At 43.7% G+C, this 22,825-nt stretch overlaps 1 protein-coding gene and 1 long non-coding RNA gene across 3 annotated transcripts in view; one reads left to right on the top strand and one right to left on the bottom strand.

Moving 5' to 3' along the window:
* The first annotated feature begins 154 nt into the window (after positions 1-154).
* Positions 155-3,673, top strand: LOC140900538 (uncharacterized). Of its 2 annotated transcripts, none has more exons than XR_012155655.1 (4): positions 155-1,176; positions 2,190-2,355; positions 2,932-3,051; positions 3,401-3,673. It is a non-coding gene; the product is annotated as an uncharacterized lncRNA (long non-coding RNA). The 2 variants fall into 2 exon arrangements; XR_012155656.1 differs by having other exon boundaries at positions 155-1,656.
* A 4,041-nt stretch (positions 3,674-7,714) lies between these two features.
* MTF1 (metal regulatory transcription factor 1) overlaps positions 7,715-22,825 on the bottom strand; it is a 30,616-nt gene continuing 15,505 nt past the window's right edge. The window contains exons 6-11 of the mRNA XM_073317974.1: positions 20,938-21,065; positions 19,413-19,490; positions 16,539-16,641; positions 15,293-15,837; positions 14,148-14,211; positions 7,715-12,786 (exon numbers count right to left, since the gene is read on the bottom strand). Coding sequence (XP_073174075.1) covers positions 12,395-12,786; positions 14,148-14,211; positions 15,293-15,837; positions 16,539-16,641; positions 19,413-19,490; positions 20,938-21,065 — 1,310 coding nt within the window. The 3' untranslated portion in view covers positions 7,715-12,394. The remainder of the gene's footprint in view (positions 12,787-14,147; positions 14,212-15,292; positions 15,838-16,538; positions 16,642-19,412; positions 19,491-20,937; positions 21,066-22,825) is intronic.

Raw genomic sequence — 22,825 nt, 5'->3', positions numbered from 1 at the left:
GCCCGGACTCCTGGGTTCCATCCCTGGCTCTGGGAGCGGGGGGGGGGGGGTCCTGGAGGGTTAGAGCTGGGGGAGGGGCTGGGAGCCCGGACTCCTGGGTTCCATCCCTGGCTCTGGGAGCGGGGGGGGGGTCTGGAGGGTTAGAGCTGGGGGAGGGGCTGGGAGCCCGGACTCCTGGGTTCTCTTGGGGCTGTCGGTGAGTTGCTGCCTGAGCCCTTGGACAAGCCCCGTCGCCCTGGCTCCCAAGAGTCGACAGGGTCCTGCCCGGGAACAGCCCGCCGCCCGCTCCCTGCCCTGCGGCGCGATGGCTCAGAGAGCCGCGCCCCTCGCTGCAGGTCCCCAGCGCCTGTATCCCCAGGGGTTCAGCGCCCTCATTTCACAGACCGGGAAACTGAGGCACGGTCAGCGACAGAGCTGAGAGCAAAGTCCAGGTCTTCCGGCTCTCAGACCTACCCTCTTATCACTGACCCCTTCTGTCCCCCCGGAACTGGGAACAAAACCCAGGAGTCCAGACACCAGCCATCCTCCTCTAAGCACTACGCAAACTGCCTTCTGGATGTGACTTCCCTCCTTCTCCCCTCCCTCAACCCTGGGAACTTCACAAGTAAAACAGTGACTGGCACTGAATTTAGACTGACCCTGGTGCTTTATGGCAATAAAGTTCTTGCAGAAGAAACTCATGGAATTTACTTATTACATGTGTGTCAGAGATCCACAGGATCTGTGCTATCCCCCAGCTTTTAAAGAGTCCCTCAGAGGAATCCCTTCCGTGTGCCAGACCCTCAGGAGGTCCCACTCTCTTCAGGGTAGGCCATGAGGCCGCACTGTCTTCGAGTCTGACTGCCTGCACTCCAGCTTCACACCGTGAACTCTGCCCAGCGAGTCAACGGAGATAGACTCCTGATCAGAGATTTTACACTCTTCAGGGACGAATGCACTTCAGCGAGTATTTGCAGTGACCTCAGGCTGCCTTTCCAAAATGGAGCAGGGTTTGTCAACTGGAACACATCACTGGCAAATCCTTGCTTAGCCAAGAGAAGCAAAGATGAAGATATATATAAAGATATATATATAGTCCATTCTGGCCAAGACAGTGCAATCAGCCAGCTAAGCTGCTTTGGAATCCATTTTGGCTTTCTCCCCTGACCTTGGCTCCGTCGTGTCTTTCAGTCCCAGGTGAGAGCCCTGTGTCTTGCCAAAGACTACAGAAATCATTCCTCGTGATCCAAAGGATCCTGTGACAGCTCCATTTAATCTCGTGGTACCGGTCACAAAAGTCCTTCCTTGCTTTGTCAAATGACTGTTGTCCCAAGCTGGTGCAGGGCTGCCTGCTCTCTTTGGAGAGGACTCATCAAGATGGGTACCACTCTCTCTTCTGGCACCCACCACAGGGACTTTTGATTTTACTACAGCGGACAGCAAAGAACAGAGACCTGTAGGAAATAATTTAGCAAAGCCGGAAGGAAGGAAGGAAAGAATAGGTTTCTTACAAAGACTACAGGTTTACTTGAAGCCTTAAGAACACGATATAATTAGAGGTGCAGCCTGTTTAGAAATGGAACCAGCTGAGGTCTCAAGGGAAACAGGTGGAAGCAATTGACTCACTGAAGGACGTTATAAATAAGGCCTCAGCCGGCTGCTCTAGGAGAGCAGAAGGTGATGCTGGGGGCTTTTCTTCAGTGCTAATACTCGCTGGGAACAAAGCATGTTCTAGCTAAATAGTCCTCCTGGGGCAAAGAGTTTACCATGTAACAAATAGTTTGAGAAAAACCTTCTGTTTTTTCTTTTTAAATCCTTTTGTGCTTGGAAGCTGCCTTATTTCCCAGGATGGTTTCTGAGTGTACAAGCTACTCAGTGGAGCAGGTCCCAGTGAAATTTCACTGTTTGCCTCAAGATTCTGTTCTGGCTTTTTGATTAACTTTTTCCTGGAGTGTAAGTGTTCATGTCAAACACTCCTTTGCCTAGCTTTGGAAATTGATGACCTGTTAGATAATTTATTAATCTAGCTCAAATTGGGAATAAGTACCTTATTCACCACACCTTTCCTTGACCTCTAATGGTGGAGAGGCTAAAGAGACAAGCTCTGATTTTCTAGTTAACAGGGCCTGCTCCAGCACCACCCTGGGTTTTTAATTTGTTATTGGGAGCAGGGGAGAGAAACCCCTTATAACTGTGATTTTTTTTTTCAGTGTTACTGATCCACTCTGGGAACTTGGTGAATTGGATGCCAACTCCCACCCCTAACTGTCCTGCCCCTTAAGATTAAAACTAACTGCTCTCAGCTCTAGCTTGGCAATGGATGCAGAGGATGCTATGAAACAGGATGCTGAGCAGCCCCCAGACACTGCGTCACTGGTTTGTATGGCTGTATGAATGTGTGTGGTTTATGGCATGAGGAGATGGAGGCTGGCAGTAAGGATGAGGTTAGGTTTACATGTAAGAATAATTCAAATGTCTGTGCAGTTTGTCTTTTGTCAACACCATAAAGCAGCATTTTAACATGGACTCAAAGAAGGAGACTGAGCTGGCTCCGGCTCACCACCGTGCTCCAGTTAAGGGGGGTGTGTGTGGATGCAGTTCAGGTTAGGGGCAATACTCGAATTAACTCAGTGGTGAGGACAAGCCCTGTGCCTAGCCCAGCTGCTGCCCTCTCTAGAGGGTTTGTTGCTTTTGTTGAAACACTGGTTCAATTTCCATGTTCAAGACACAGTGTAACTAATGTAACTGCTCCAGTCCTGTGGATTTCACAGAAACGCTGCTGGGCACTGCAGGCAGCTGCCAAGGAGGTTCCCATTGGAACTGATGCTGCTTGCCATGCCTGGTGCAGATTACGAGACCCACACTAGCTCTGGATGACAGAGCCTAGGGGGTCCCTAATTACTCTTCCCCTGACCTTGGAGAATGTCCTGTGGTGACTCCTCTCCTTTGCAGGTTGAAGGTGTGAGAACCCTGCTAAGATCCCTTGAAGTCCGGCAGCAGTGCCTCCTGGCAAACATTGCCAGCTGCGACGAGCTGATGGCAGAAATCACCAGTCTTCAGGCTGCTCTCTGTGTTAAGTATTGTGATCTTCCCCACTTTCCTTGCAGCAGGGCCTCTGTAAAGAGGGCCCCCGAGGGCTTTTCCTTTAACATTACATGACTGCCCAGCACAAGATGGCGCAACTCCTGTAAGGAGCCCTGGTTTCCACAGGCCGTATCTCCCTTGAATGGCAAGACCAGCGGGGGATGGGGGTGGGCTGCTCCATTTCTTTTCAATTACTAAGTTCATTAGAAAATGTTATGATCTCTGGAAAGCAGCATCTTGACCCTAGTGCTGTGAGGTTGGTGGCACCCTTGAATTCTGTGTTAAAGCGGCTCCTGGGAGGCATTGGACTGATGCGTGTGGTTTTATTATTTGCTAGACTCCTGCCAGAACAGAGGGCAGCTCCTTGCCTGTGCAAGAAGAGAACAAGAATTCCTGAAATGCTTAATGAGCTGATCACCTGAGGGCTATTGATGAAGGAAGCCACTACAACTCTCATTGCCTGTACCCTACAAAATATACTTGGCCCTCTAGTCCCTGAACTCTTTGCATGCGTTTGGTGTGGGGTGTAAGTGCATGTTGCTGTGACCTCAACTCTCAATTGCGTTGTCTAGAAATAAATGACACAACTGTTTGCTCCAGCTCTGAGAAAGCTTCAGCCTGTCACAAGTTAATACCGTGGGAAAAGAAACAGCCTGACGACAAGCCCAGCTCTGATCACTGCTGCTAACCCTGGGCAGCTGACCCCACTCAAGCTCTCTGCTGTTGCCTTGGGTCACTAACAGGAAAGTAGATTTCCCCTCCAGTCTCATGATCTTTTAGTGCACAGCTGGAACAGTTGCACTGCAGGGGCTGCATCTTGCCTTTTGTCCTGATGATCTGTCCCCTTTGTCCCCTCCTGCCTTCAGCAGAGGATAGCTCCAGGTTTTAAATTCCTTCCCCCTCATTCCTACCTGCACTTTGAATGGGGAGGAGTATTGCCATGGAGCAGTGACTCCTCCTTGAGGGAGTGTGAAACCTTTGACAGCACATCAAACAGCTCCTGCTACCTTGCTTTCTGCTCCATATGATTTAGGCCGCTCTGGGGGCTGGAGGAGATGCAGAAGACCAGCAGCTTGTGTGTCCTGCTTCCCAGCTGCCCTGGTTTGACACTAGACATTTCAGTTTAGGAGTTTGAGGGAGCTGCTGTCAGAGCCAACGTGTGTTGATTTCCTTCAGCCTGACTGAGAACAGGTTAAAGAGGGTGCCTACAATAATCATGGAAGAACTGACCCACTTTGGAGCTGCACAGTGAGGCTTGGAGCATTCTGCTCCTGAAAAGGCAGGGCTGTGGCTCTGGCTGGAGTGAGATAAACCCTGAGTGTGGCCCCTGGTGTGCTCTGACCAATGCTTTGTACCTAAAGTGTGATCATCTCATGGGCCTTGTCCTTCCCCCATCTGTTTGTTGTATCCACCTATTTTATCATCACAGACTTGCTCCTTGTCCTGAAAAGCTTGATTCTCTCCCTTTCGTGTCTCAAGCATCTAGCACAATGGGGTCTCAATCCTGGAGTAGAGTTCCTTTGTGCTCCTGTAATACAAATCCTGGACCACTGACAATATAAGAGGGAAGAATACAAAGTCAGCTCAGCTGCTGTGGAGAGACTTGCCCAAACACTTCAGCCCTAAATTATTAGGGGCCTTATGTACCCCAAGGTCCTTAAATTGGCTCACCAGGTACTTGTACAGAGGCCAGCAGCCAGTATGGATTCCCTTGCCCCTAAAGCAAATAGGTGCCCTTCTTTGGCAGCTTCTGGATCATTTTTGAGAGGCCGGTTACTGTGCCTGAGCCAGGCTCTCACCTATTTGAGGCTTTTCATGAATATGTAATGCCCATATGACCCTCTCTGTGTTAATGACTGCTGAGACCTGCAGTCCCTGCTAGCTGATGGTTATAAAGGGGTGGCAGGCTAAGCAGCAGCATGGTACAATGGTTAGGGTACTAGCCTATGACTTGGGAGACCTGGGTTGCAGTCCATGCACCACCACAGAGTTTCTGGGTAACCTTCAGTAAGTCACAGCCTCTCTACCTGCCAAATCACAAGTACCGCCCCAGGGTGTATGAACTCAGCTGCTACAGAATAAGTACAGAAGATAGATAATGCCAAGGCTGGGCAAAGAAGCCTTTCCTACTCTTATTCCTCAATCCTTATTTATAACGCATGGTCTAGAGCAGGAGTGGGCAAACTACAGCCTGTGGGCCGTTTTAAGTCAGCCCTCGAGTTCCCGCTGGGGAAGGGGGTCTTGGGCTTGCCCCCCTCTGGCACTCCAGTCAGGGAGCAGGGCTGGGGGCCGCTCCACATGGCTCACGGAAGCAGCCGCATGGCCCTGCTCTGGCTCCTACATGCTCTTATGGGAGCTACAGGGGCAGTGCCTGCAGACGTAGCAGCATGCAGAGCTGCCTGGCTGTGCCTCCATGTAGGAGCCAGAGAAGGGACAGGCTGCTGCTTCTGGGAGTTGCTTGAGGTAAGTACTGCCCGCAGCCTGCACCCCTGAGCCTCTCCCCATGCTCCAACCCCCTGCCCCAGCCCTGATTCCCCTCCCACCCTCCAAACCCCTTGATCCCAGCCCAGAGCACCCTCCTACACACCAAACGCCTCCTCCCCAGCCCCACCCTAGAGCCTGCACCCCTTCCTGTACACTGATCCCCCTCCTGCCCTCAAAACCCCTCAGTCCCAGCCCAGAGCATCCTCCTAAACCCCAAACTCATCCCCAGAGCCTGCACCCCCAACCAGAGCCCTCACCCCCTCCTCCACCCCAACCCCAATTTTGTAAGCATTCATGACCTGCCACACAATTTCTATTCCCAGATGTGGCCCTCGGACCAAAAAGTTTGCCCACCCCTGGTCTAGATCCTCTTATGTACCTGAAATTCTAAGAAAGGCAATCTCATTTTCCAAGCTCAATTTGTTTAAAATTCTTTGAGCCTTTCCAAAAGGAGGCTGGTGCCATGGCTGGTTGTGTATTTGCCAGTCCATTCTCCTGACCTCCTCTCGCTCTACTTGTATTGCCACTTATGCTCTTTATCACAGACTACTACTTAGAAATACTTCAGTAAGAGTACTAAGATGAGAGAGCCCTACAGAACAACTCTGTTTTACCTTCCTCATTCCCTCTGCAGTTTCAAACGGATGAAGATATTCCTGCCTCAATTCCTGGAAGGTGGGGGGGGGGGTGCACTGCTGAACAACTGCTGCATTTCAGGGGTGAATGAAGTGATCCCTGTATGCTGTGTCTGGGGGGTACTCTGGGGTCTTTGGATGAATGCTGTCCCTCATGATTATTTGGGGGGGTGGGGAAGTAGTATACAGCATAAGTAATTACAACAGCTGGTCTTAGTCCTTTGCATGCATCTTAAGCTATTCCACCCTTCCACATGCCTGAAAGTACCTTTATGGACATGAAGGTTGTGGATCCAAAAACTTTAATAGGGGGAGGGGGAGAGAAATCCAATTGCATAGGAAAACTATTCTCTCTCAAACTCCAAAGTCTCAGTGCCCTATTCTGATGGAAAAGAGAGCAGAGCGCTCAGACTCACATTCCAAAGAAACTGATCAAGCCCTTGAGGAATGACTCCAGGACCACATTATTTAAATAAGCATTTAATTAGGATTCCATTAGTATTAATATTGCTTTCAATTCCAAAAAATGTTAATTTCCACGTCTTAGCAGATATTTCAAAGTACAATATTAACTTTATACAAAATGAGCAATTAAGCAAACACCATTATTTCACATTTTACATTCTTCAAAAATACAAATTCATATTTACTCTTTTTTGGGTTTTGGAGATGCTCTTCCTTTGGAAGTACTGTACCTGTAACTAACATCTTCATGTTGCTGAATGCAAGTACATTTGTTCCCATGTTTCGTAGTTAAATAAATTCCTTTAACATACACACACATTTGAGAAATTGATGTGTTTGTTTTTTAAAATCATCTCCAAGACCATTGCCCAGCTCCCAGTACGTGTAAAACACAAGCAATAAAAACATCCTAAACTCTTCCTAGATTTGCTGGTCTGAAGATTATGCAGAGATCAATGCTGAAGCAAATGCTCAATAACTAACCGGCAGCTACCTGCCCTCCTAACTGATGCTAGTCTGTGCAAATAAAACAAAACGTCAACTATTATTTTCTCTCCAAAATAAAGGTCAAATGAATAGCTTCGGTTTATAAGCAGGTGGAAGGACACAAAGCTACAGAGCAAGGAAAACCTTTCAATGCCAGCTACCGTAGCTACGATACTGCAAAAACATACCCTTGATTTTGCTGAAAAAGATCATATGAAAAAAATTTCTTGTAAGAAAAAGTAGAAACAGCATTTAGTTGAGAAAGAGTACACTGCATAATGAACCAAATTTTGGCCAGCTTGCACACCACCAAAAGCATGGTGTGGGATTTTTAAACTAGTTCCAAGAACATACACATTTAGACTATGTATGCTACTACATAAATATCCAGTTTAGTTTGCATTTCTCAGTGCAGACACAGAATCCAACTTCTAGAACGTATGATTTATATCAAGACAAAATGAAAAAAGTTAAAAGTTCAGCCCTGCCCATGAGTATTGACTACAGTAACATTTATAAAAACTTGACGTTGTTTCCAAAATATATTGAGGAAAACTACTAATTAAAACCAACGCAATCAGAAATGTTAAAGAGATGTTTATTTTTGCCTCACAGCCTAATTGACTCTAATTATTAATTGTTTTGGCCAGCTCGCTCGTATTGGTAATACTCTGCACTTTGCTCTTTTCATTCGTACATCTCAAAGCATTTACAAAGGTGAATGAGCATCACTCTCCCCATTTTATGGATGAGGGAACTGAGGCATAGAGAGGTTAAGTGACTTGCCCGTGGTCACACAGCCAGTGAGTGGCAAAGTCAGGACTAGGTTACTTGACTCTCAATCCACTGCCCTATACAATGGACTGTGCTGCCTCCCATTTCAGTTGCCACATGCATAATATTGTCCATAAGAGACAAGTTTTTCATCTCTTATGAGCTCTGAGGCCAATTTTACCTTAAAATAACTGTGCCCCCCTCCCTCAAGCAGTTCCAGACCCTCAGGCTACCCATGAGTTCATTTGCCAATGCTTACTTCTAACTGGTACAGGAAGAGTATTGTAAACAGGTTAACAATGTTGCTGCGGTTCAAAAGCAGTATTTGATGATTCTGCTGGAGAGTTATTCTCAACGAAGTAAGGCAGATAACATGACATCGAAAATGATTGTGAAGACAAACTCTAAAAGGTGCAACATGCCTGTGTAGGAACAGTTTGTCACGTCTGTTCATGTTCATTCTGAAATGAGATTGAGGGGGGACATACAGATGAACACAACAAATAAAAACAGCCTATTACTTCTAACACAAGTGATAAGCAGCTTATCAGAAAGCTTGAGAGGGCAGGGCCTGCTAAAGCACTGTGCTCCCAGTCGAAGTTTTGCATAGATTGGACATTCGCTAAGGATACATAGTTTTGTTTGTGTATAGACAGGGTAGGGTGACAGGTCACTGACCTACTTACTACACAAATTCAGTTAGGCAGACATAGACCGACCACAGGGGACAATGATCTTTAGCGACAAGTATTGCACCAAGATAAGTGCTCATCTTTGCACACCCCTGTTAACTTTTAATCAGAGCAAAAATAAACTTTCTGAAAGTATATACAAAAGAAATTGCAGCAATTGGGTTAAAGATAAAATAACCTAAAGTGCATTTTAGATACTGGTATGAGGTTCTGCAAACTCGTCTTTCTGGACACAGTCAGCATTACAGAAGTCCCCAATTCATACATTGTTCTATGTAATTCAGTACCAGCCCTGAACAAATGCTGACTTTCTGTTCCTAGGAGCCTCTACCATCTACAAGCATGAAGAGTGAGTTCTCCTACCTCCAGCTGCATGTTCAGTCAGATCCCTGGGGTTACTTACTTGCCTTCCAGAGCTACCAATGTTGGTATTTAGACCAGTTCTGTACTTAGCTTGTGTGTCCTTCTAGAAGCTATAGGAACCAAGTAAACTTCCATGAGCCATCAAACAGCAAATGCTTAAACACAGAGCTATGCGGAGCAGTGCAGTTCTGCTGTGAAGACTGATATGGAAAAGAATTCACAAATTGTATACACTGTACAGGATGTTCACAACAATCGCAAAGCCCTGACAGCGCATACTCCTCTCTAGGAGTCTGATGTCAAGCCTGGCATTTGCAGGTCTCAAAAGGTAGAAACTTTCCCTTCCTTTTGTCACAGTGCTGTGAATTTACTGAGCCAGGGAAAAGTCTCCAGCTGCCCTGGGGTCGGGGGCTCTGACAGCTCAGCTGCAATGGCAAAGACAGCACTTCCCTGCCAGGCACTCGCAAGCTCCTCCACCAGTGTGCAGGGGATCCCTGCAGCTGGGCACAGCTTTTGACCATGCAGCCTCTCAGGCAGTACAGGAGCCAGCGGGGTGCGGGAGGGTGCTGGGAGTGCTTAGACACATGCAGCATAATTTAACATTCAGACACATGGAGCACAAGTGAAAAAAGTAAAGAACATTAACAAAGCAACTGCCTAAGGGACGCGTGTCTTTGTGCTGGGACAGGCAAGGTGCTGATGAAACCCAGCTACTCTGCCATCCTTGGGAGCCCTTCTTAGCCTCACCTAAACTGCCGAATCACACCAGGTCAGGTGCACATATTCACACAAGAGAGTAACTGCACACCCAGTGTCCCTGAAGGAAAGGTTACCAAGTCCATCAGCTGCCCAATGTTTCAGATTTAGGGCCAAATCCTGGTCCTTCTGAACTCAATGGCAAAAATTCCATGACCCCAGCAGGACCTGGGATTTTATACTTTTACTTTCTCTCTCACACACTCACACTCTCTCTCAAATGCTCTTTAAAAAGCCAAATACCTAAGCAGAGCTAGAGACAAAGGTGCAAGTCCCTCACTGCTGCCAGATTGCTGCCCTGACCCCACACCTCCCACTTCCATGCAACTTCAAATCAGAATTTGAAACGGGACAATTGTCAGAAGTTCTTGCAAAGACATTCTCAGCTAAACAGACTCAAGCCTATTTCATGTGTGTTCAACAGCCATCCTCACTGCTGCCAGCCTGCCTGTGTCCCAAGCGAAGGCTGGGAGATGCCAGCCCAGGTCAATCCCCTTGCAGTGCTGCCCAGCAGGGTGGGGTGGTGTCCCAGAGAGAAGAACACACTGGAATGCTTTGCTAGTTCATATCTTACAGATGAAAATCTCAGTGCTACAGCAACAGTAGGAGGAACTCCTACGCACCCCGACCCTGTGGTATGTCCCAGCACCACTGCACTAGGAGCCAGCACTTGCTGGAAAGAAAAAGCAGCCAGGGAATTTCCAGTCCAATTGCCGCCCCATGAGCCCTTGTCATTAGGGTACCCAGGAGACAGAGTGTACTGTGCTCATACTGTCACCGCTCTTCACAGTTACAAGTCACCTATTTCACTGCCCCTACGCCTTCACCCTCACCCCATCCTCCCACGCTGTACAAGTGGGGGAGATCTCCAGACTGGCTGAACGCCGGCTCCCTTACATTAATTCTGTCTGCACCTAGGCAGTGAGTTTGCAATTGGACAGAACAAGAGATGAAGCCATTGTCCCAGCCTAAGAATACGTCAGATGTTGGTAAGGCTACACAGCTCTCCGGAGGGTTTTAGAAGCCGACACAGCTCAATGTAGTACATTAAGAAGGAAGGTTTGGCTGCTCTATTAGGATCCTCCCCAAAAACAGGTGCTGAGTGCAGCTTCAATAAGATGTGAGTGAACAGGAAGAAAACCTAAGGGAGAGAAGGGAAAGGCCTCCACCTTCCAGGAGTTTGCATCCTTAAATCTAGTGAACACAGTTACTCAGCATTATTTGGCTTATGGTCATATCACTACACCTAACACCGTAAACTGAATAAAGACTATTTAATATTCTTTCCTTCAACACAAAGAGACTCACAGCCAAAGCCAGACAGATGGATAAAATACTATAAAATTACATCTTTTAAAATAATGCAGCATAAATAAACCATTTAAAATGAGACTGCATTTATTGCAACATTACAGGCTTTTTGGTGGAAGGGGAGTTTGTGGTTGTTTTTTTACCCTGAGTCAGTTAGAATAGAGAGTTTCAGCTTGATATGAAAAACTACTAAATTGTGTAATGCATTTTAGTCAGGAAATAGCCCCATGCACAGAGAGCTGACGCTACAGCAGGTTGGAGGCAGATTCAGGCAGGGATTATAGAGTTTAACAGAAAAGAGGAAGCATTTCTGGACTGTTACAGGACATGCTCACTGAATTCTAGTTTACTGTATGCTGACAAGGAATCACTGTCAACGAAAGAAGAGAGTTACCTGCAAAGGTGTTGCGCTCCTGGTGAATGAGGGGTGGACTTTTAAAGCCTGACTCATGTTTCGACAGAAAGTCAGATGTTGTTCTTTTGGCCACTCTGATCAACAGGCACCAATATCACCAAATGTGACACCCACCGCATTCTGCAAGAGGCGGCAACCAGAGCAGGTTCTACATAGGCAGAGGCTCTGACCACATTTCTAAATTAGGAAGCAATGTGCCTGAATTGTACTCTCTGCCCTGGTTTAAATCAAATGAATAAACACAGCAGGAGCACAAGTACCTCATGCTCGTCTTTAGGAACTCCCCAAAGGTTTCAGTTGGCTTTGCTACTAGTGTTAGCCTAATACAAACAGCCAACTCCTCCCACTGACTAGGTGATGGGACAAGTATCCCATGAACAACAAAAGCATCTTAACGTACCAATCCAGAAAAGCTCCAGACCAGACAACTCCTACTACAATAATACCATCGTCTGCTACAGAAGCGTCATTCTCTGGGCCCCTACTATAGTGCATGGTCAGTATCAGACACAGAGGGAGACAAAAGGAGATTACAGACCCAAGAGGTTGTAACAAAAGACCCACTCGCTGCCAGTGCCGAAACCCCCAAACATAAAAGTGATGTGCAACAGGAGACTGCCTGAAACTAAAACCCCCTTTTTCTTTTAATAATTGTTATGCAGACGAGTAACCTTAACTTCCATGTTCACATATGACAGCAAGCAAAAGTGACAGACAGTGCAGCCAAAACAGTTCATATATAACTTAGCTTTTTTTTTTTAATCTTTTTTTTCTTTAAAGATTCAGCTCCCGAAGATGGATGTTCCTGGGACACAACTAAAATGACATCCGAGAAGCAGAAGTAGGCCACAAAACTTCAAAAAAAGAAAAAACTCTTGAGCCTTCAGTGTCTGCTTCTAAGGAGGAGGATTTTAGCCTCCAGGTGCAAGGAAGGAGAATCGGGAGCATCTTTACTTGGAGAAGCTGCTATTCAAACCAATTTCTTCCTCTCCCTGTAATAGTGCTTCAATTGGAATCAGACTGGATGGGGTTTCAGGGCTCTGGAGGGACAGGAAGTCTGATACGTCTATGGCACTTAATGTTTCAGTCTGCGAGTCTGAAGGGTTAGCCATCTGACCGGTGGGCTCACAGGAAGAGGAGCAGGAGGAGGAGGAAGGAAAAGTCTCAGGCTGCAGCTGAAGAGTTGGCTGCTCCAAAGTTTTCGGGTCAGGCGAGGAACATCCCTTTTTACTAGCTGCTCTCTCCTTGGCAGAGTCTCGGCAGGCACAATGACACTGGCAGGCCTCCTCTTGCTTTATAATGATAACAGGAAGGCTGAGACCAATCTGCTGAACAGAGTTTCCTGAAGGTGAAATGGAAAGATACAAATAGGCGCAGAAGTGAGAGAACTGCATAATCTCAGTGCAGTGAGACGCATGTAATCTTTTAGGGTTAATTCAGATGTAAACTCCTCATAGCAGGAAACTCCCATTTTTGTTTGTCTCAAGTAACATGCACGCCTATGGCATCATATAAACAACAACTATGAGATCAAGGGAAAGGGAAACAACATTTCAAATAACCTTAACTAAAAGCTAGGGGAACCGTGGAAGCCCAAGTCATCATTAACCTGACTATGAGCTAAAGCACATAACTATAAATCTGCTCAGCCGTGTAAGAGGCAATGAAGGTAACAGGTAGTCAGAGCTGTGTCAAGATGCATTAGACCAGCACTGATCTCTTTGCAGCTAGTTACTACTAAGTAGAGGAGCAACATTCAGCCTGCCTAGGTTTCAGTCATTAACTCCTCTTCTTATAGTACAGGACTTGACCTGTAGTCACAGGATGAAGTGGCATTTAAAAATTAAAGCCCTTTTCTGTTTAAATGACTCTGTCCCTTTAAAGCAAAGACAATCCCAAGAGATTGTACTATGGCCTCCCATCAGCCTCCCTTTCTCAACACCTCAAAGTCAGCTATCTTCCTGTTCATTCTCTTTGCTCTGCTTTCCTGTCTAGTGACTGCAGGGAGGGTTCTTTCACTTGTGCTCCTCTGTTTATTTAACGCTGTCTCCTTTCCTTTTTTAAAATCTCATCTTCAAACCTGCCTGTTCTCTTTAGCCTACGACTGATTTTGTGAAGCATCTGATATTGCGTATGAAAGATGCTAGATAAAAACGAAATATATGTGACTATATATTTTATTAGATGCAACTCAGAGAGATGGTCAGCCAGCAAACTGTTGGTGCTGGATGGATTAAACAATGTAAATGATCAGCTGCTCCCTCTCCCCTCATATAAGGATTTAAGGTTGGAAGTGCTTTAAATCTCAGTGAATGCATTAATTATCTAACTTAAAGGAGCTACTTTGACTTTTTCCATCTCATACACACATACCATTAGAATACCACATTATTTTTAATAAAAGAGATAACTAATCAAGACAATATATTTAGCAAACTTCTCCCCAGTAATCTTCAGTATTATCTTTGTTTCCTTCTTAATGTTATAATGCAAATACCCCCAATAAGGTCAAACATGAGTCTTCAGTGAACTAGGCTTAAACCAGTACCCTTTAAGAGTGTAAAAAGCTGAAAGTTTTCTTGGACTTTTTAACTAGCAATTAAAACACCCCAACAAGTACTATTCAAGGAGATGTCACCTATTACCAAGGGAATGTCACTGGGACTATAAACGGGTAAGAAGTTGCATTTCAAATGCACATACCTGTGTTGCCAGTCACTGGTAATGTGGTGGTGAAAAAGACTTTCTCCACCTTTGGAACTTGTGGCTTTAAAAAAATAAAAACACATTTGATGCAGTTAAAATCAGATCTCCAACTAAGCAAAAGCAAACTCCAAACAGCTGTGAGCAAGAGAAACTTGTATCCCAGAGCAATGACTGGAAAACTGGATTACAAATTACGTAGTTTGGTTTGATACGGTGACTTCCATGTTCTGGATATCACAAAACTGGGACAATCACCGAGGTAGCCCTGAGATACTGAACTGAGGTGCTGTGAATTTGCCAACACACATTGATCACACTTCCAACAAAATTAATTAATACTTAACCAATATTCCATTTTATCCAGAGAGTTCATATCAATGGCTCTTTATTCGTTGGCATTCACAACAGAGGAAGCTTTTTCAGATGGCATTGGCTCACTACTTAAAAAGAATAACACAAACTATTCTTCAGGTCTCAAACCCACAGATTCACTTAGCATCAGACACATCCTTGTTTTGCAGAAGATTTTTCATTATTCTTATATACAAGGCTCCTCCAATTTATGAGACAATAGGATTAAGCTACGGAAATGTATAAACTATGAAATGCCTCAATGCTGAAAACACTATAGAGTTTTTGTGCTTCTATTTTGTCACAAAGATGGATATAGTGAGCTGTAGCTCACGAAAGCTTATGCTCAAATAAATTTGTTAGTCTCTAAGGTGCCACAAGTCCTCCTTTTCTTTTTAATTAAATACAAGTTACTCTCGAGCCTCACACTGCAATGCCACAGGTAAAGCAAGTCCACATCCTCTGTGAGGCCTATACAAGAGAGTTTGCCAAACAAGAAGAAGAAAACAACCCACTAAATCTTCCTCACCTCTGGATTTTCCAGACATTTTCTCCTTCATGACTACCTTTTAAGTTCTTCAGGGCAGGGATTGTCAATTTGTGATCTGTACAGAGCCACTCACATCACCACTACCCAAAACTGAAGCAGACACGCCTGGGATGGGATTGAATCCTGTACCTCTCCAATATACTAAAATTAGACATTTTTCTATTAAAAAACAGCCCCTGCACTATGTGAGGAACATAAATGTTTTGAACAGTGTTTCAGCAATGTTATGGTAAATACTAACCATTTGTTCTTGATTTGGGGGAGATCCATTGGCACCATTTAAAATCCATTGTAAGTTCTGCTCTCCCATGACTATGCTGGACTGCAGAATAGCAGTACTTTGAGACGGAGTAATTGTTATAGTTGGATTACTTGTCAGAACAGAGTTCCCACCAACAGGCACAGACTGAACCACACCTGGCAGAGGCTCAGTGGCACTCGATGCTGCTGGAGCAGTGGCTCCGGCAACCACTGAAAGTCCTTGTGCAATGGGCTGTGGTGGTGTCCGAGTGTGCGGTAGAAAGTCTTGGTGACTGGCTGCAAACTGTGTGCTGTGAGGAACAGGCACTTCTGGGGACTGTAAAATAGTTGCAGGATTTCCAAACGCAGCTTGCTGTGAACTGGTTCCTATGGAGGTGGGTGCGGAGGTTTGTAGTGCTGGGTGAGAAGGCTCAGAGATGCCAAGCTGCAGTACAAGTGGGAGAGATAAAGATGCTGAATCTCCTACAGAAGGCTGAACAGTAGTTACTGAGTCTGCATCACCGTTAAAACTTTCAATCAAGGCAGCTGCCAAAGGAAACAAAGTAAAAAAGAAATATGAATACACCAAGTCTCACACGGTCCAGAAAAACTGCTCTTCACTGAACCTTGAGAAATGAAGCCTAACTTGCCCTCTAGCTAATAGAATGCTAGCAGCAGTGCTTTTCATAGTCAAAGCCCTGTACAAAACTCATTAACGCAAGCCAATTAAATAGGGACATTTTAGGGACCCAGGACAGGGACCTTTCTATATCTAAATTTAGGAAGCCAACAACACTGTACTCTACTCACAGGCCTGTTACAGCCACTAGTTCTCAGGAGCTGTAAGTATTTCTATTATAAACCCCCTTCTACAGATGGTTTCATTCATTCAGCCATAAATTCCTGCTCCAAGAGGAAACCTAGTACAGAGGAGTTTATAAGGAAGATAAGCCCAGCAGCACCATTTTCAGTGCCATAGGATGACACACAAAGTTGCTGCAAACATGATCTCAGTTCTAGTGACGCTGTCCCAACACTCCACAGACTATGAATACTATTTACTTTCGAAAACAAAATAAACTGGCGATGCTCCCCACCAGCCCTTTTAAGGAACACCTGTCTGGTTTCTACTAAGGCTTTATATTATCCACTAGGCAATAATTCTCAGTCTGAGATGCATAAATGGAATTAGCTGTTTGCACGGATAGGCGGTAAGGTCTCTCAAAGAGCACAGATACAAAGTGTACCTGTCTGTTGAGAATCTTTCTGATTTGCTGTATGATCTGGGCTCTGGAACATAGATTCAAAAATGCTTGCTGGTGAGATTGTGCTAAGATCTCGTCCATGTGTCTGGAGAGAAGAAAAAGGAGAGAGAAGTGTTAGATAACAGCTCCACAATCAAACTATTTGCATAAATGCCAGTCATCTAGCATGTGTATGTTGCAATCGTTTGCTCTCAGTTATTTTAATGGGCCACCCTCAGAAAGGGCAGGGTACTTTGTACTTTATGCAACTAGCACACAGCATGAAAGATGCCTGTTAGCTACCACTAGCCATGACGCAAATTCACCAATAAAATGAACAACCCTTTATAGAGAACATAAGCACAACCCTGAACTTGACAAAACCCTTAAAAGGGCACTTAACTATTCTTCTGTAGCTGTATTTCATTTTAACCCCTTGTTGTTTGGGTAGAATCAAACATTAGAATTGTTTATATCAGTTTTACCCCTATCATTTGGGAAACTTTTTCTTATGCACAAGCCAACATGGCTCTGCTTCGTTTACCTCCTAGTCTGTGCACCAGCGTTAACCGTAATGTCAGAACTGTTCTCCGAACAGGATTTGTTAAATGGCTCCATGAGCTAGCTCCACTAAAAGATACCAGCCCCTCAACCATGTCTAATTTTTCTGTATGCAAGATTTAGTTATGGCCACATTCCCCACTAGATAAGAAGAGTTTTACCATAAGGTTAGATTTTAAAGGAACACTGCTAGTTCTGGAGAAAAATCCTTCCTTTTCACTCTGCTGAATTAGAAAGTCTGTTTTCAGGTTACAGGGATATTTGCAATGAACAGCCAAAAGTCTGTGCTTGAGATGGCAGCAAGGTGGAATTACTTCCTGCACAGACGCCTACAAGTCCCTACAAGTCTCTTCCCAGATGAACTTGCAAAAGGATGCAATCTCTTTCAGCAACACCTGGAGGCAACCTAATTAAGTGATTGTGTCACAGCCAGTTATAGCCTTAGTATATGATTCCACCAATAGATGCAAAATGCAAGTTACAGAAATGGCTGGGGAGGGAAAAGCCAAATGGTAGAGACTGCGGCAGTACAAGCAAATGGTGCTAATTCTGACTCCAACATAAGGCTCTTTTAACTAGTTGCAAGTGCCAAAAGGACAAGCTTGATTTAATGTTTTCTTCTATTTATTTCTGCCTGGAGTCTTTGCAATGGGTTCTTCCCTAGACATAGATACCCCCAAACCAGAGCAAAGAGCGCACAATGTGTAGATATATAAACAGGTTACCCATTTCACAAACTATCCAGCTACCGTTCACCAAACAGCTCAGAGCTGGTCAGAGTTAGATCTCTGGCTCTCAAGTGACTTAAAATGAAATTTTTTCTATATTGTTGTATCCAGCCTGTCAAGGTTCCTCCCCCACTCTGAACTCTAGGGTACAGATGTGGGGACCTGCATGAAAAACCTCCTAAGCTTATCTTTACCAGCTTAGGTCAAAACTTCCCCAAGGTACAAAATATTACACCCGTTGTCCTTGGACTGGCCGCTACCACCACCAAACTAATACTGGTTACTGGGGAAGAGCTGTTTGGACGCATCTTTCCCCCAAAAATACTTCCCAAAACCCTGCACCCCACTTCCTGGACAAGGTTTGGTAAAAAGCCTCACCAATTTGCCTAGGTGACTACAGACCCAGACCCTTGGATCTTAAGAACAATGAACAATCCTCCCAACACTTGCACCCCCCTTTTCCTGGGAAATGTTGGATAAAAAGCCTCACCAATTTGCATAGGTGACCACAGACCCAAACCCTTGGATCTGAGAACAATGAAAAAGCATTCAGTTTTTTACAAGACGACTTTTAATAAAAAATAGAAGTAAACAGAAATAAAGAAATCCCCCCTGTAAAATCAGGATGGTAGATATCTTACAGGGTAATTAAATTCAAAAACATAGAGAAGCCCTCTAGGCAAAACCTTAAGTTACAAAGAAGATACACAGACAGAAATAGTTATTCTATTCAGCACAATTCTTTTCTCAGCCATTTAAAGAAATCATAATCTAACACATACCTAGCTACATTACTTACTAAAAGTTCTAAGACTCCATTCCTGTTCTGTCCCTGGCCAAGACCAGCAGACAGACAGACACAGACCCTTTGTTTCTCTCCCTCCTCCCAGCTTTTGAAAGTATCTTGTCTCCTCATTGGTCATTTTGGTCAGGTGCCAGCGAGGTTCCCTTTAGCTTCTTAACCCTTTACAGGTGAGAGGAGCTTTCCCCTGGCCAGGAGGGATTTCCAAGGGGTTTACCCTTCCCTTTCTATTTATGACACAGCCTAATTTACTTCTGCCCACATAAAATGTTACTCATTCACTGAAACACTAGGGTTGCTTTGCTTTTAAAGGAATTGTCCCCACTTCAGAGAAACAATATTGTGAAGAAAAAGTTAAAATCATATGTAGTATTACAACTGCCTGCACCTGCCTCAGTCGCCAGAATCACATGCATCGGGTGCGCCAAATTCACCCAACAGGCTTGCGGCACTATTTCATAGTGACAGAAGGAAAGGAATCAGAAGGGCTGTGTAGGAAGCGTATGCATTTGTCAGCACATGATGTAATGCCTTCTGCCAAAAAAATCCACTGAACAGCTCTGGCATCGATCCTAGAGCAAGTCGCTTCAATGCTCCTCTCACTAGAGAGGCCACACCCAGACAAGAGGAACAAAATGGGGACCAAAAGCAGATAATGCCAAAGGACAGAGCAAGTGAAACAAAACCAACCAATTTTTAATACTTAAACCCTGTGTTCCTCTGGATGGGGCAAACACTCCGTAATAAAGACAAAATCTCAAATTATGGGTGAGCATAGTTACTTACTGTATTAGAGTTTTCCCGCAGGTCCGAATCTGTGGAAATGAGGCTTAAGTCGCTCAGACAAAGTGAGTGGTTTGTATCCTGAAAAGGAATACAACTGCAGTTATGTATTTAAAACAGTGTTAGCAATATTGGACATTCCACAGTATTTTAGATCTCATTCTTTAGAGGTAAAGGCATCTACACAGCTTGTCAGGCTATTTTGTTCAGGGTGGATAAAATCAGTGATTTAAAAAAAATAAAAATTGGATTTTAAATTTTTTTATTTAAATTAAATATTTACAAAAATAAATCTATCTAAAATTAAATCTGAAATTGACAACTTATCTCAAAGCCAAAAATTATAATCTATTTAAATTAAATACAATAAATAATATTTAGTACACATTTGCTGCCAAGTTTTAAAGAAAGTCCAAGCCACTGAACTAGTGGAAGTCACTGGCTAAGCACCTGGAACCAGAGTTTGCTGAAGTGTGAGACCAGCTTTTGACAGCAGTAGCCTCTTCTGCTGGTACAGAGAGAATATTTTCTTCACCTCAGCATATTCAACTATATCAGTTCAATGACTAGTTCATTCAAAGTTAAGAAACCAATTAGGAGTTGAAAAAGCAGGAAAGCTTGTTTTCCTCTTCCAATCTATGAATAAAAACTAGTTGAGAGACAATGAGGTCTACTCATTCTAAAATCTTCAAGGACATGGTGAACAGAAACAATCAGTTTTATTCACTAACTACAGATATTTCCTTTGTTTAATAAATCAGTTCATTTTAAATGCAAATATATTTGGTAAATTTTTGATACACTTTGTTTATGTTTCCAGTGCATTTAAGGTAGTTTTATTAAATAAAAAAATTAAAATGCTGCTTTTGAGCATTTTTAATTGAATTTGAATGTCTATCCAATTAAAGCTTGACAAAAATCACAAGTAAAAATTAATCTAGTAAATAAGAAATGCATAATCCACCATTTCCTAAATTAAAAAATAAAAAATTTGAATAAATGTAAGTTAAGGTATATATAATTACATAAACAAATGTGTACACATATACTGTATCCTAGTTCGCAAAAAGCAGCCCAAATTTAGTGTAAAGGCTATATTTAGTTGCAAATCAATATATTTTAATGGTTACCAACCAGTGAAAATTAACCTTTATTTAGGAAAATAACTAAAAAGTATAAATGCAGAAACACAATTAAAAAAATGATTTAAATCAAGGTTTCCTGCTTGCTGATTTTAATCATAACTAAAAATCAGTGACTTAAATCAATCCACCCTGATTTTGTTCCTTGATAAGGCACGATCCTCTTGAAGTTTCAGGCTGGGAATTTCAGAGGTACCTGAGGGAGTTAAGCACCAAAATCCCACCGATTTCCAATCGGAGCGGTGTACCAAATACCCTTAAGTTTCTTTGAAAATTGCAACACAATGTTGCGTACGCTTTATTGCCTCAGGAACTTCTCCCCAAAATATGGTTTTGTTTCAATCTATCACAAAAGCTCTAAAAAGAAAAAAGAGAAAGCTACTGACCTCATTGTTATTGGGAAGTGCATTATATAAGTGTCCTTTCTCGTGACCTTTCATGTGGCTCTTGAGACTATACTGAGTACTAAAAGTCTTCTCACAGCCATTACTGGGACAGAAGAAGGGTCTCTCCCCTACAAGAAGCACAAAACAAACACACACTGATTTGTACAAAAGTTTAGACATCTCTTTACAAGACAAGTCACCAAAGCCATTTTGCTTAAGTCAGAATCATCCTCCAAGATATGGCACTACTTAAAATATGGGAAACTAAACCAGTAAGCTGGCAAGAGTATTTCAAGCACTCTAACTGCTTCAGCTCTTCTCCCACTAGTCTGTAGGTCTCACTTCAACCACTGTTGTATTAATTTAGATGGAATATATAGACCGAAGGTGTTAACATAACCCAGTCACTGTTCAACACTGTTTTAAACAAGGTTTTGTATAAAGAGACCTCCACCCGCTCAGTCCCATGGCAAACACACCATTAACAATCCTTTGTAACCTTTTATTAAAGATACAGAAAATAATGGAAAACAGTTAAAGCATCTGAAACGTAAAGTAAGGCTTTCATTTTAACAACGTCCCTTGTTCCCTTTCCCTTTAGCAGGAGAGAGTTTCTAGAAGGAAAAACCCCCTTGCTTGACAGTCTCTTAGATGGCATCAAAGATGATAACTACTGTCCTTTTGGGAAAAAGAGAAGAAGTCAGTTGATATGGGATGGAACTGTTGTTATTGCTGTTGCTATTAAAGTCCAGTTCCGTTTCCTAGAAGACAAAAAAGGTAAACACACACAAAAGGGGAAAGAAAAGAACAGCAAAGACACAAAACGCAGCTTTTGTCTTTGATGTTGACTTTCGCTTGCAATTTCATTGCTGAAAAACAGACACAGCACACGATCTTACCAGCCATTCCAAGACCTGGCAAATTTGTATCAGCATTAGGCTGTTTAGCATATTGCATTTAGCTGCCTTTTTCTGATCACAGGTTCACAGAAGTTTTGCAGAATATACAGTATTGGGTGGCTAAGCCAGGCTTTTATTTAACAGAAGACAAAAGGAGAGACATAGGAAAGAAAAGAAATAAGGTTCGGGAAGGAACAGGAAGAGGAGTCTCACATCCCAGGTGATGTTTGAGATTTAGCCAGAGATGTCATCTGGGTACCCCCCTCTCAGGCCCAGTCTGGTTAGGACGAAGATGGTCCAGGACTCCAGCAGACAACAGGGGTCACAGGCATTACAGTGACGCTCACTCCAGTAGCCAAGTTTTCACCCCAAGGTCTCTTTCTTTAAGGACTCAAAAAGGGAGTGATATGTGGAATAAAGCATCCCCTTGTTATTTTGTCCACCAATTAGACCTACTAGCCAAAATATGGTTCCACACTCTTCTTGTTTACCATGCATCATTTTAACACAGTCCTTAAATTATATTAGGCCTTTTTGTTTGGACTAACTCAGTCTGTCTTCCTTTCCTACCTTTTCCCATCAACATTTGTTATAGGTTATTGTGATATTATGAACTTACACACATTTTTTAGAGTTGAGCTCAAAATTAGGGTATATCTGTAGGCCCATTTATCACAACCCCCCTTAACTTGATAAGGAAAGAAGGACATCGCCTCCCAAAAAGACATACTCAAGTTTGAATGTCTTGTACAGGGTTGCTACAGCAACTCTCAGAGAGAATCTCTGTAACATACCCACTTTACAATTGTCCAAGGTGAATTCCACCATATAAAGCACCCCACGCTAAATGTTATGCTGAAAAGAGTAAACAGTGAATGTAGGACCTGTGGGAACATGTCTGAACAGCCTACTAAACAGCTTTAGTGCCCCTTCCTGGATGCAGCATAACAGCCTTAGAAACAGAAGTTTCCAAATTTGTCAAGTGAGTT

This window comes from Lepidochelys kempii, chromosome 19 (genome assembly GCF_965140265.1).
Source record: "Lepidochelys kempii isolate rLepKem1 chromosome 19, rLepKem1.hap2, whole genome shotgun sequence".
In the NCBI taxonomy this organism is placed as follows: Eukaryota; Metazoa; Chordata; order Testudines; family Cheloniidae; genus Lepidochelys; species Lepidochelys kempii.
This window is presented reverse-complemented; position numbering and strand designations above follow the sequence as displayed.